The 14914-nt window shown below is 40.5% G+C and overlaps 5 gene segments (V, D, J or C); 4 read left to right on the forward strand and 1 right to left on the reverse strand.

Moving 5' to 3' along the window:
* The first annotated feature begins 821 nt into the window (after nucleotides 1-821).
* LOC128374368 (immunoglobulin kappa variable 3-15-like) lies at nucleotides 822-1349 on the forward strand. The segment is given in 2 exon segments: nucleotides 822-928; nucleotides 1036-1349. Coding segments are annotated over 2 exon segments (405 nt in total).
* A 1614-nt stretch (nucleotides 1350-2963) lies between these two features.
* On the forward strand, nucleotides 2964-3444 carry LOC128374559 (immunoglobulin kappa variable 4-1-like). The segment is given in 2 exon segments: nucleotides 2964-3012; nucleotides 3110-3444. Coding segments are annotated over 2 exon segments (384 nt in total).
* Nucleotides 3445-5258: 1814 nt separating this feature from the next.
* Nucleotides 5259-9599, forward strand: LOC128374560 (immunoglobulin kappa variable 2-28-like). The segment is given in 3 exon segments: nucleotides 5259-5310; nucleotides 5527-5814; nucleotides 9292-9599. Coding segments are annotated over 3 exon segments (648 nt in total).
* A 2686-nt stretch (nucleotides 9600-12285) lies between these two features.
* LOC128374561 (Ig kappa-b4 chain C region-like) lies at nucleotides 12286-13892 on the reverse strand. The segment is given in 3 exon segments: nucleotides 12286-12614; nucleotides 13496-13547; nucleotides 13854-13892. Coding segments are annotated over 3 exon segments (420 nt in total).
* A 125-nt stretch (nucleotides 13893-14017) lies between these two features.
* On the forward strand, nucleotides 14018-14554 carry LOC128374370 (Ig kappa chain V-III region ABPC 22/PC 9245-like). The segment is given in 2 exon segments: nucleotides 14018-14124; nucleotides 14232-14554. Coding segments are annotated over 2 exon segments (414 nt in total).
* Nucleotides 14555-14914: the final 360 nt, after the last annotated feature.

Genomic DNA, 14914 nt, shown 5'->3' on the forward strand with positions numbered 1-14914 from the left:
CAATCCCACAATCTGTCTACTAGCTTCCTGTCTCTGCTCCTCCATCCACATACTGTAATACAGAACAATACAGTACAGAGCAGGACAGAGAGGACACATGTGAAGAGCACACACTCACTGCTTCTGTTCAAATGTTCTCACTTCATCTTTCACTTTAACTTTTCCATCTTTAAACATCATGAAAAAGTCCAGAGTGCCAAACATTTAACACATTTATTAACAAAATAACCAACAACTTCTAACAAAAACTGGACAAAAAGAAGGGAGGACACCCAGACCAGTCCACAAAGGGATGAAGGATCTGGGCTGTCCTCTAATCTACTCATAGAAACTAAATGGACTACCAGACCCACCAAACACACAGAAAACTAACAAAGATAAGTAGAAGAGAGTGTGAGCCAAATGTCTCTCCCTCTATATCGGTCCTCCCTCAATCAGACTGGATCAGGACCTGGGAGAAAACTTACAACATCATGAATGGACATTCATGCTATACAAATCCCATCCAGCAGGGGGCAGTATGTAATAGTGATATGAAATGATAAAATCCCTCTGAACTTCTCTACAGATAAATTCAGTGTGTGAAGACTCATTTAACACAGTAACATGTGACAGCAGATATTAATAAAACAATATGTTTGGACACATTATTTGATGAATATATCTTTATCGTTTACAGCAAGCAACAAAAATAACAGTTGAAAATGTGATGATTCTGTTAATCAGTCAGAGCATTTCCATAGAGAGCCACTTTGCATCAGCAGCACCATGCTCCAGTGCTCTGGGAGAGTTTATAGTCCTGAGAGTTGAACACTGGATGACTGACAGCTGTCCTTCATGACAACAGAAGCCACAGAAATCCTCCTCATCAAAAACATGACTTTGATCTCCGTCCTCATCTGGACTCTCCTCTGCTGCTGCTTCACAGGTAAAGTCCAGAGAATCAAACTCCTCTCCTCTATGAACATCCGTCCCTCTGAAAAGAAGCACACAAAACCATGATGCTGCTTTATGTTTTTGTGTCTGTATCCTCAGAGTCCAGAGGCCAGGTCACAGTGACTCAACCTGCAGCAGTGACAGCTGATCTGAGAGGATCTGCAACCATCAGCTGTAGGACCAGTCAGAGAGTTTATGGTGGGTACTATTTAGCCTGGTACCAACAGAGAGATGGAGAAGCTCCTAAACCTCTCATTTATGGTGCTACCTATCGAGCATCAGGGATTCCAGGTCGTTTTTCAGGCAGTGGATCAAACTCTGACTTCACTCTGACCATCAGTGGAGTTCAGGCTGAAGATGCAGCAGTTTATTACTGTCAGAGTTATCACAGTGGACCAGTGTTCACACAGTGAAAAAGCGTCGTACAAAAACCTCCCTCAGTCAGACTGAACAGAAACTGAACTGACTGCTGCAGCTGGAAGCTACTGCAGAGACTGATACAGTTCACTGAACACACACACACACACACACACACACATATGATAACATGATGAAATTATTTAGTTACATTGAATTAAATATGAAATCAGTGAAAACACGTATTTCATCATCAATCACATGTCAATCATATAAAATGTGACATAAAGTTTTATATTTTTAACATCAGGTTCTTTAAATCTTGAATGAAACTTGTGCATCAAAGCGTCTCCACAGCTCAGCAGGTGATTGACAGTTCTGTGTAGACTCTACCTGTTAGCTGTTCTAGCTGTGTTCACTTTCTCTCATATTCACTTTGTTATACAGAGCAGTAACAACGCTGCTGAAGACAAAGTTTGGACTGGCAGTAGTGGATCTGTTAGAGGAGGATAATATCATTGATGCAGCATTAATGAAAAGAAAAAGATCCAGTGGAAGAGCAGATATTCAGTGAGACCACTGAACATGAGGAAGCAGCTGCACACTGATCAAAGCTCTTGTGGCGTCTCCAGTTTGTGAATCGCAGCTACATGAAGATTATTGTTTGAAAGAATTGCACATTAGTGACTTTATGATCCTCTGAGCTCCAACAGGTGTAAGTACAGACTCTCAGACACAGAGGTATAAATCAGCCTTTTATTATTCATCAACACATCAATACAGCATTACACCAGTCAATCCCACAATCTGTCTACTAGCTTCCTGTCTCTGCTCCTCCATCCACATGCTGTAATACAGAACAATACAGTACAGAGCAGGACAGAGAGGACACATGTGAAGAACACACACTCACTGCTTCTGTTCAAATGTTCTCACTTCATCTTTCACTTTAACTTTTCCATCTTTAAACATCATGAAAAAGTCCAGAGTGCCAAACATTTAACACATTTATTAACAAAATAACCAACAGCTTCTAACAAAAACTGGACAAAAAGAAGGGAAGACACCCAGACCAGTCCACAAAGGGATGGAGGATCTGGGCTGTCCTCTAATCTACTCATAGAAACCAAATGGAGTACCAGACCCACCAAACACACAGAAAACTAACAAAGATAAGTAGAAGAGAATGTGAGCCAAATGTCTCTCCCTCTATATCGGTCCTCCCTCAATCAGACTGGATCAGGACCTGGGAGAAAACACAACATTATAAATGGAAATTCATGTTATACAAATCCCATCCAGCAGGGGGCAGTATGTAATAGTGATATGAAATGATAAAATCCCTCTGAACTTCTCTACAGATAAATTCAGTGTGTGAAGACTCATTTAACACAGTAACATGTGACAGCAGATATTAGTAAAACAATATGTTTGGACACATTATTTGATGAATAGATGTTTATCGTTTACAGCAAGCAACAAAAAATAACACTTGAAAATGTGATGATTCTGTTAATCAGTCAGAGCATTTCCATAGAGAGCCACTTTGCATCAGCAGCACCATGCTCCAGTGCTCTGGGAGAGTTTATAGTCCTGAGAGTTGAACACTGGATGACTGACGGCTGTCCTTCATGACAACAGAAGCCACAGAAATCCTCCTCATCAAAAACATGACTTTGATCTCCGTCCTCATCTGGACTCTCCTCTGCGTCACTCAGGGTGAGGGAAATCATTTTTCTGTCCTGTGAAAATCATTTGGTGTGTAGCTGAGTTTCACCTCATCATCTCATGTCCAATGTTTCTTCTCTCTCCTCAGGGTCTGTTGGACAAAATGTTGTTGTGACTCAGCCAGCAGCCAAATCAGTGCAGCTCGGTCAAACTGCCTCTATTGACTGTAAAGTTAATAGACAAGTTTATCAGTACTCTGGTCCACGATACTATCTGGCCTGGTACCAACAGAAAACTGGAGAAGCTCCTAAACTTCTGATCTACCAAACATCAGACAGATTTTCAGGAATCTCCTCCAAATTCACTGGAAGTGGAGCAGGGAATGGAGTTGGCTTCACTCTGACCATCAGTAGAGTTCAGGCTGAAGATACAGCAGTTTATTACTGTCAGAGTTATCACAGTGGAGGTGTGTTCACACAGTGAAAAAGCGTCGTACAAAAACCTCCCTCAGTCAGACTGAACAGAAACTGAACTGACTGCTGCAGCTGGAAGCTACTGCAGAGACTGATACAGTTCACTGAACACACACACACACACACACACACACACACACACAAAGTTCATTTAATAAAGAAGCTTTCACATATAAAGGTGACAAAGTGCTTCACAGGAGTAAAACTGTTAAAGAAATCAGACCATGAAAATAGTAGAATATCAGATATAATGAAATAAACAACAATAAAACATAAGCAACAACATTCCTTAAAAACACACAAAATACAAACAGTCGACAGCACAAGGTGAGACAAAGGCCAGTTTGAATAAATGAGTCTTCAGCTGCTTTTTAAAGGCATCAACAGAGACCACAGATGGTTTGTCTATAGGAAGAGCATTTCACCACTTCAAAGACACCATCACCTTTGTTTTCAGTTGAGTGCCAGGGTCAACCAGTAAGCCCTGCTCAGAAGACCTAAGTGAGCTACTGCTGATATAAGGATGGAGCAGCTCACAGATGTACACAGGTGTCTGACCATGCAGGACTCTATATGTGAAAACAACAACCTTCAAATGAATCCTAAACTTGATGGGAAGCCAATGTAAAGATGATAAGATGGGTGTGATGTGAGTCGTAGAGAGGTACAACCAACAAATCCTGATCCCAACACCTCACTGCCCCCCCCAGTGATAAAGATGTGTATAAGCTCAGTGATAAAGGAAGGCGTCTGACCTCGTAGAGCTCTAAAAGTGAATGATCATCTTCATCTTAGCTTGAGGTACATGGGTCTAAGTTTAATAAGAAGTCTCAAATGGAAAGAAACAGAAGTGAATCAAACACTTCACATGTTGGTAAAGAGTAATGCCTGTTCAGAAGGGACACCTACATTTCTGTCAGACACACCCACCTCATCAGTCTATTCTGTTCACCTGGGCACTCAGGCACTCCACATCAGCTATCAAGACATTATTTAAGCCTCTCCTGCTCACTCACTCATTGCCAGGTTGACTCTCCAGAAGTCTTTCTTGACCTATGTGTATTAAAAATGTCATTTCAGCTTTCAGTTGCATAGCAGATGTATCCCATATTGTAGTTGTAAACCTATTCCCATTCAAAATCCTACTTCTCACTTTCAAAGTCCTCCATAACTTGGCTCTCCTCTATCTTAGTGAACTCCTCACTCCCTACTCTCCCAATCAGTCTCTCAGGTCCTCCAACTGCAACCTCCTCACTGTCCCACGCACCAAACTGTCCCCCTTGGAAGGCCGGTCCTTCAGTGCCATGGCCCACAAGCTCTAGAAGTCTCTCCCTCAATCTCTCTGTGACTGCCCTCTACATTCACATCTGACTTCAAAACTGTCTTGACTCTGTTAAAGGTGCTGTATAAATAAAACATTATTATAATTATGAAGAAGGATTTCCCTGAATGATTCTCTCACAAATGTTTTATTGAGAGCACCTACGATGTCTTCATCAGGTAATACTCAGCATTTGACCAAGAAGCTCCGTATATAAACTCCACCTGATTCAACACAGGTGTGAGTCCCAAAACAAACCATCAATAACATCAGCATGTCTACATTATTTATAGTCATGTAAAAATCTGAGGTATCGGCTACAAATGACAGTGAGTTGTCCCAGCAGTGAGGAGGAAACAGCATGATATGTTGAGGACAGCTACAGTTGACTGACTCTGTGTGTTTGCATATCTGTCCTGCCTCTCTGCTCCCAGCCGTTAAGAGGCCAGTGTTGATCAGTGGCTGTCCAGACCTTTCAGAGCCACTGACACGCCGCCAGCACAATGATGATGTCACTGACTCTACTGCTGGGCACCCTGGGGCTCCTTGTTCAGGGTGAGACTCTCTGCTGAAAACTTGGCTTCAGGATGCAACCAGGTTCACCACAATGATGTTCTGCTGTGAAGGAGACACACTGAAACAAGCAGCATTGACCTTCTTCCATCTATTCTCCATGTTAAAGAAATGATACTCTTCTGTTTTCATGTTGATCATCTTTCTCCAAGCTGGATTTGTCTCAATAAGCCTTCTCCTCTTTTTCATGTTTTCCAGGTTCATCAGGACAAACCCTGACTCAATCTCCTGGATCTCAGTCTGTTGCTCCAGGACAAATTGTCAACATCAGATGTAAAGCCAGTTTAGATGTTTATAGTTATTATTTTAATGCCAGCATGCTCTACTGGTACCTTCAGAAACCTGGAGAAGCTCCTAAACTCCTGATTTATAATGCTACAAACCGGCAGTCTGGAGTTTCAGATCGTTTTTGTGGGAGTGGATCAAACACTGACTTCACTCTGACCATCAGTAGAGTTCAGGCTGAAGATGCAGCAGTTTATTTCTGTAAGAGTGTTCATTGGATCAATAGTCAGGATGTGTTCACACAGTGAAAAAGCGTCGTACAAAAACCTCCCTCAGTCAGACTGAACAGAAACTGAACTGACTGCTGCAGCTGGAAGCTACTGCAGAGACTGATACAGTTCACTGAACACACACACACACACACACACACGTTAAGTTTATTTAATGAAGCAGCTTTCACATATCAAGGTGACAAAGTGCTTCACAGGTGTAAAACTGTTAAAGAAATCAGACCATGAAAATAGTAGAATATCAGATATAATGAAATAAACAACAATAAAACATAAGCAACAACATTCCTTAAAAACACACAAAATACAAACAGTAGACAGCACAAGGTGAGACAAAGGCCAGTTTTAATAAATGAGTCTTCAGCTGCTTTTTAAAGGCATCAACAGAGACCACAGATGGTTTGTCTATAGGAAGAGCATTTCACCACTTCAAAGACACCATCACCTTTGTTTTCAGTTGAGCGCCAGGGTCAACCAGTAAGCCCTGCTCAGAAGACCTAAGTGACCTACTGCTGATATAAGGATGGAGCAGCTCACAGATGTACACAGGTGTGTGACCATGCAGGGCTCTATATGTGAAAACAACAACCTTCAAATGAATCCTAAACTTGATGGGAAGCCAATGTAAAGATGATAAGATGGGTGTGATGTGAGTCGTAGAGAGGTACAACCAACAAATCCTGATCCTAACACCTCACCGCCCCCCTTCCCCAGTGATAAAGGTGTGTATAAGCTCAGTGATAAAGGAGGGTGTCTGACCATGTAGAGCTCTAAAAGTCATCACATGTGTGTTTCACTGATTATGACATTAATTGAGGGTCTGTTAAAGAAACCAAGACAGGTGGGACATGAGAACTTTTGAAGGATCTGCTCAAAAGCCAGACAATGACACTGTGGACCACTTGTTAGTGATCCAGGGATGTGAAACACTAATGAAAATGAAGTTCTAACAGTTTACATGGAAGAAATAAATGTGTGAATGATCCTCTTCCTCTTAGCTTGAGGTAAATGGGTCTAAGTTTAATAAGAAGTCTCAAATGGAAAGAAACAGAAGTGAATCAAACACTTCACATGTTGGTAAAGAGTAATGCCTGTTCAGAAGGGACACCTACGTTTCTGATGGTAGATTTAAGAGACGATTCAATAGAAACATCTGAAAACTTTAATAAGAAGGAAGAAAATGCATCAGCACCTCAGACATCTGCTCAGACTGACACCTCCATGAAATTAGCTCCATGATATCTGATTATACATCAGTCAATCAATCAATCAATCAATCTTTATTTGTATAGCGCCAAATCACAACAGAGTCATGTGAAGGCTCTTTCCACATAGAGCAGGTCTAAACCGAACTCTTCAGGTTCCATTTAAAGAGACCCAACATTCCCACATGAGCAGAACTTGTGACAGTGGAGAGAAAAAAACTCCCTTTTAAGAGGAAGAACCCTCAGAACCAGAATCAGAGTGGGAGAACATCTGCCTGGACCGATTGGATTAGAGAGACAGAGGAAGGAGAGGAGAGAGAGGAAGGAGAGGAGAGAGAAGCACATTGAAGGTCCGGGACTGGAATCTGTCATCCGGACGTCTCCAGGCCCAGATTACCTGTGAGACCAGAAAGCACAGACAACTCCGGGGAAGAAGTTTAGCTTATTGAATGCATTAATAGAACATGAATGTTAATGGATATAGATGGATGGATAGAGAGAGAGAGGGAGGAGGAGAGAGGAGCCCAGTGCATCATGGGAGTCCCCCGGCAGTCTAAGCCTATAGCAGCATAAACTAGGAGCTGGAACCGGCCCAACTATAAGCTTTATTACAAAGGAACGTTTGAAGCCTACTCTTAAATGTAGAGAGGGTTCTGCCCCCCGGAACCAATCTAGGACATGGTTCCACAGGAGAGGAACCTGACAACTGAAGGCTCTGTCGCCCATTATGAAGCTAGCGAAAGTTCAGACAGGAAGTCCAACTTTTTGTTTGCTCACGTTTTATTTCTCATTCTTCAGTCATCCTGATCCTTCTCACAGCTCATACTGATTTCTGTGAAAGCTCATATCTTACTTCCTGTTAGTTCTGGAGCATTAATTGACACATCTCGCTGTTCACATCACGTGGTCAAGCCAAACCAATAGCACGGTGACACACCTTCATTGTCAGCCTGTCATAGTGCAGCTGTCTTTTTAAATGTTTTCCCTCTTTGCCCAGATGCTTTCTTGATGCTGTTTCATGCGACCCACCAGCTCCCCATCACCACCCAGTCTTCAGATTCCTCAATGCATCACTTCAACTTGATCAGCCCAAGCAGTTTCATTTTCAGCCTCAAGATGACTGTAGTGATTTGGACGGAGATTGATTGATTGATGTCACCAGCTGATGCTCAGGACTTATGTCCTATGATTAAAAAATTCTCCCTGCAGAGTCCAAGCGCCAAAGACTGACAATACCTAATCATTAATGTCATCTGCATAATAAACATTATTTTACTTCATTCTCTGGACTCTCCTGATTGAACTACTTTTAGAGATACCAGGAACCACAAGTAGGCCTGCATGCTGGGAGCGCAGTGTTCTAGTAGGTTCATAAGGTTCTTTAAGCTCTTTAAGATATGATGGAGCCTGATCATTAAGAGCTTTGAAAGTGAGGAGAAGGATTTTAAATTAAATTCTAGATTGAAGATACTAAACCTTCATCCTCCCTTCTTTCATTCCTTACTGTGATGAAGCAACTTTAACATCGACACTCTCTCCTATCTTATGTGTAGAAAGAAGTTAATTGAAGATTTTATGAAATTAAAGTAAAATCTGGAGAAACAGTCCTACAGTCTAAATAAACATTCTGATTAAATGTATTTACTGGTATGAACTCCTTTATCCCACTCTCTCTCTCTCAACAGGAATTCAATTGAAAAACCTTCATTCAATATAGATTTCCTAAAAGTGTTGCTGACATGCTCATTTTGGGACATTTTTAAGATCATATTTGATTCATACTCCATTATGTCTCCAATGATTTAAACAGTCATGCTTTTGGGAGGAAACAGCATGATATGTTGAGGACAGCTACAGTTGACTGACTCTGTGTGTTTGCATATCTGTCCTGCCTCTCTGCTCCCAGCCGTTAAGAGGCCAGTGTTGATCAGTGGCTGTCCAGACCTTTCAGAGCCACTGACACGCCGCCAGCACAATGATGATGTCACTGACTCTACTGCTGGGCACCCTGGGGCTCCTTGTTCAGGGTGAGACTCTCTGCTGAAAACTTCGCTTCAGGATGCAACCAGGTTCACCACAATGATGTTCTGCTGTGAAGGAGAAACACTGAAACAAGCAGCATTTACCTTCTTCCATCTATTCTCCATGTTAAAGAAATGATACTCTTCTGTTTTCATGTTGATCATCTTTCTCCAAGCTGGATTTGTCTCAATAAGCCTTCTCCTCTGTTTCATGTTTTCCAGGTTCATCAGGACAAATCAGCCTGACTCAGTCTCCTGAATCTCAGTCTGTTGCTCCAGGAGAGACTGTCACCATCAGATGTAAAACCAGTTCAGATGTTTATAACAACCTCCAGTGGTACCTTCAGAAATCTGGAGAAGCTCCTAAACTCCTGATTTATTCATCTACAAGCCGTCAGTATAGAGTTTCAGATCGTTTTACTGGAAGTGGATACAACTATGACTTCACTCTGACCATCAGTGGAGTTCAGGCTGAAGATTCAGGAGTTTACTACTGTCTGCAGGATTGGGAGACACCGTTCACACAGTGATACAACGTCGTACAAAAACCTCCCTCAGCTGGAGAGGAACTGATCTGACTCAACAGCTGCACTCAGACCAAAACAACAGAGGTTTGACATCAAAGACATCACTTATTACAGCAATAACTCTATAATTATACTTTTAATTATTTAAAGTAAGTATCATTTTAAGATTATTTTGTTAATTTCAAAATTTTATGAATGGATAACCACCATATCATACCATTATTATCCACAGTACATTAACAGTAATAATAATGTACTATGAATAATAACAATAATAACAATAATAATAATAATAATAATAATAATAATAATAATAATAATGATCATCATCACACATACATTATGCATAAATACATACAATAGCAATGTTAGTAATAGGGGTGGAGAGGACATTACCATTAAAAGCAATTGCATGATTTTTTTGAGAAAATAAAATAGTGAATTCTTGAAAATGCAAAATGAGTTGATAATTCGTATATTGTTGGGTAAAATGTTCCAGTCCGATGGAGCTTTAAATTTAAAAGCCTGTCTACTGAGTTCTTTATTTGTTTTAGGAACAAAGAAAAATGGTTGCTGGGTGTGTCTGAGAGGATATGGGGATGTGAATGGGATTAAATATTGGTTTAAATAATGGGGACAGTTGAAATGAATACATTTAAAGATAAATTGATGCCAATGGTAATGTCTTCTTGAGTTGAGTGGTAACCAGTTCAAAGATTCATACATGGAGCAGTGATGTGTTCGATATGGGCACCTTAAGATAAATCTGCAGAGACTATTGGAGGTAGAATTGAGGGGTTGAAGATGTGTTTCAAAAGTGTTCTGATCAACAATGTCAGCATAGTCCAGAATAGTTTAAAAGAAAGCAATGGGTCAATCCAGAGGCCAAGATATTTAAAGGAGGTAACTTGATCAAGTGGTGAGCCATCAATGAAAGAAATGATCAGATCTGAGACATCACTAAGCCCTGACCTGGTGCCAAACTACATGCTACATGATTTCTTTTTATTCAGGATTAGTTTATTTGATGAGAACCATTTCTGAACTGAGGCAAACTGGAGTTGTAAAGTATTTTCTATAACAGATTTATTATCACTAGTTGTAAATATTATGGTGTCGTCAGCATATAAATGTATTTGACAAACAGAGCACATTTTTGGAAGGTCATTAATAAAAATGGAGAAGAGGAGTGGTCCTAAGGATGAGCCTTGAGGTACTCCCTTCGAGACAATTGAATAGTCAGAGTGATTTCCATTAAAATTTACACACTGTCGTCTGTTATGAAGGTATGAGTTGAACCAAAATAAACACCAATGGAATACAGTTTATCAAGAAGTAGATAATGGTCAACAATGTCAAAAGCCTTAGTTAAATCAAGAAATATTGCACCGGTAAGTTTGCTGTTTTCAGAGGCAGTAAATACATCATTGGTGAACTTTAACAGAGCTGTAGTTGTTGAGAAACTGGGTGTGAAACCAGATTGGCATGGAGATAAAATATTAAGGTCCGTAATATAGTGTGATAATTGATTAAAGATTAATTTCTAGAAAATGTTAGCTATAGAATTGATGATAGAAATTGGACGGTAGTTATTGACATCATGTGGGTCTCCTCCCTTATGGAGTGGAGTAACAGTGGCACATTTCCATGCAGAAGGGAGGACAGATCAGAGGGGGTTGAGGGCAGATCAGAGGGGGTACGTGAGTATATTTGCTGCTAGCTTGATGAATGTAATCTCAATGCCTTCTGGTCCAGGTCCACAGTCAACCTTTAGTTCATTAATTACACGTTGAACTTCAACAGGTGATATTTCATGAAAGGAAAAATAACTATTACTGGAAGAGTTACTAGAGGGAACACATGTAATAGATGGGTCAAACACATGGGAGCTACCTACAGTTGTAAAGTGCTGGTTAAAAATGTTTGAAATAACTAATGGGTCCTGAATAATGTTGTTATTGAAACAAAGCTGGGTACTGGTGCTTTGGTTTGACTTGTTGAGGATGTTATTCATATTTTTCCAGAACTGTTTTGGTTTATGCATATTTTCAGATAATTGATTTTTATAGAAGTCTGATTTGGCATTACGTGTTTTTGTCTTACATACATTCCTTAATAATCTATATTTTTCCCAGTCAGCAGCATCCTTAGCTTCTCTGTAGCTCCTCCAGGCTTTATCCCTTTGTTTAAAAAGGTTAATCAGATCAGAACTGATCCAGGGTAAATGTTGACCTTTGACCTTAATTTCTCTCCATGGGGCATTTATTAAAGGTAATGCAAATGTGGACATCCAATGTTTAATTGATACTTATGCGTGTGTTGTGTACATAATAATTTTCAGCATACTGGTATATAGACAAACAGCAGACAGATGTGAAGGACACCATGTGTTACCCGACTGCCTGGTATGTCCATTTATATTGAGGAGAGATCAGTTTTTATACATTTAATGGAAACACTGCTATCATTAAGAGAGATTAATATGATCATTATAATAATAATAATAAAGCTGCAAATATCATTGATTTGATGAACACGTCTTTATTTTCTTGAAATATTAAAATCAAAAAGCAAGAAACATCATTACTGCAACATTTAAAGAGACAGAGGGAGAAAAAAGCAGAGTAGCAGAGATCAGAGTGAGAGCAGTAGCAGAGTAAAACCAGTAGTAGCGTCCCAGTGAGTCAGGTCAGGACTGGGAACACTGGTCTCTCCTCAGTGTCTCTGAGAGTGGAGTCTGGGAGCCCTGGGTGGCCTCACAGGTCACAGAGCCCACCTTCCCCCACTGGTCTGCAGTGAGCCTCAGGGTGCTGCTCCACCTGTAGTGGCCGTCCTCCTGCAGCACCCCGGGGCTCCTGCTCTGCTCCCAGCTGCTGCTGCTGCCGCCGTCCACCTTCCAGGCCAGACTCCAGTCTGAGGGGAAGCCCTTGTTGGCCAGACACGTGAGCGTGGCCTTCCCCTGCTGCAGCTCCTGGCTGGAGGGGGGCAGCACCGTCAGGGTGGGGGCGACTCGACCCACTAGAGGAGGAGACAGAGAGACAACATGAAGAAAGTTCATACAAAGAGAAAATAAACTCCACCCTGTTGGTTGCAGCAGAGGAGGCTGCTGGTTCTGTTGCTCTTTCTCACATTGGATCAAACTGGTCTTGGCTGTTTCACTTCCCTCTCTGAGCTCAGTAACCATGGCAACAGACAGGCATCACTGATGAACCATGGCAACAGACAGGTTTCAGTACTAAAGATAAAAAGTTTCAAACTGAAAACTCCTACTTTAGTTTCAGTAACACACTTAAACATCAGTGTTAAACCATTTCATGTTATGTATTACAGAAAGAATGAAACACTTTTTCTTGAGCATGTGTGAGTTTGAAATGAGTTTTTTCTCCTCATTTACACATTTATCAATACTGAACCATCAACACAGACAGACTGCACTACTGACTCATATTTGAAGTGCTGGAAAATGAATCCTTCTAAATAAGCATGTGTTTAAATGACCTCAAGAGATATTATGGTATTCATTGTCTATAGTGAGAATAATAATGATCATTAAATTCATGAATCTGAGAGGAAGACTGAGTAAAACACATGAAATGTTTCCAGATAATAAGGACACAATTATGAGTCAAGTTATTGTCTTCAATAAGCAGCTGTACTTTTAAAGAACAATATAAATAATAAGAATGTAGAAACTGTCTGAATTATCATTTCTGTGTAACTAAAGACTTTTTTCATCTGATGTATTTTTATCTGTATTACAGTGAAGCCTGTAGTGATCACTGCACAAATATTACATTTATAAAACTACAATCCAAAATATTGAAGTAAAGCCTGAATTTATTGACTGAAAACATAATAAATGATGAATCTGAGATGATTTAGAAGTTAAATGTACTTACAGTTAACTTCCAGTCTGGTTCCTCCACCGAACGTGTACCACAGTGATACAAACTCATTGAGCCGTCGTACAAAAACCTCTCACTGTAGAGAGACACGGCTCTCTGACTTTGACACAAACAAACTCTACTAAAACAGTTCCTGCTTTTAAAAAAACTATTTATTTTATATGATATCCAATTAAAATGTTTTAACAGGTAATCACATGTTTACATATATATTGTTAAATTTGTCAGAAAGTAAAATTGATTCTTTAAATATTAAATTAAATCAGACAGAAGATGTACTGAAAGAAAATGTGTCTGCTGTCATCAAAGCAAATCTACTTAAAATGATCAGTGACACATTATGAATCAATACTGTGATAAGTTGATTGATCCATTGATTAAACAGCATCATCAGAGTAATCCAAGTCCCTGTTGGAGTCAGTCAGAGCATTTCCATAGAGAGCCACTTTGCATCAGCAGCACCATGCTCCAGTGCTCTGGGAGAGTTTATAGTCCTGAGAGTTGAACATTGGATGACTGACAGCTGTCCTTCATGACAACAGAAGCCACAGAAATCCTCCTCATCAAAAACATGACTTTGATCTCCGTCCTCATCTGGACTCTCCTCTGCTGCTGCTTCAAAGGTAAAGTCCAGAGAATCAAACTCCTCTCCTCTATGAACATCCGCCCCTCTGAAATGAAGCCCACAAAACCATGATGCTGCTTTATGTTTTTGTCTCTGTATCCTCAGAGTCCAGAGGCCAGTACACAGTGACTCAGCCTGCAACAGTGACAGCTGATCTGAGAGGATCTGCAACCATCAGCTGTAAGACCAGTCAGAGAGTTCATGGTGGGGACGAATTAGCCTGGTACCAACAGAAAACTGGAGAAACTCCTAAACTTCTCATTTATCTTGCTGACCAGTTAGAATCAGGGATTCCAGGTCGTTTTTCAGGCAGTGGATCAAACTCTGACTTCACTCTGACCATCAGTGAAGTTCAGGCTGAAGATGCAGCAGTTTATTACTGTCAGAGTTTCCACTATCCAAACAGTCAGGATGTGTTCACACAGTGAAAAAGCGTCGTACAAAAACCTCCCTCAGTCAGACTGAACAGAAACTGAACTGACTGCTGCAGCTGGAAGCTACTGCAGAGACTGATACAGTTCACTGAACACACACACACACACACACACACACACACACACACACACACACACACACACACACACACACACACACACACACACACACACACTTAAAGATTATTTAATAAAGCAGCTTTCACATATCAAGGTGAAAAAGTGCTTCACAGGAGTAAAACTGTTAAAGAAATCAGACCATGAAAATAGTAGAATATCAGATATAATGAAATAAACAACAATAAAACATCAGCAACAACATTCCTTAAAAACACACAAAATACAAACAGTAGA

This window comes from Scomber japonicus, chromosome 15, assembly GCF_027409825.1.
Source record: "Scomber japonicus isolate fScoJap1 chromosome 15, fScoJap1.pri, whole genome shotgun sequence".
Lineage (NCBI taxonomy): Eukaryota > Metazoa > Chordata > Actinopteri > Scombriformes > Scombridae > Scomber > Scomber japonicus.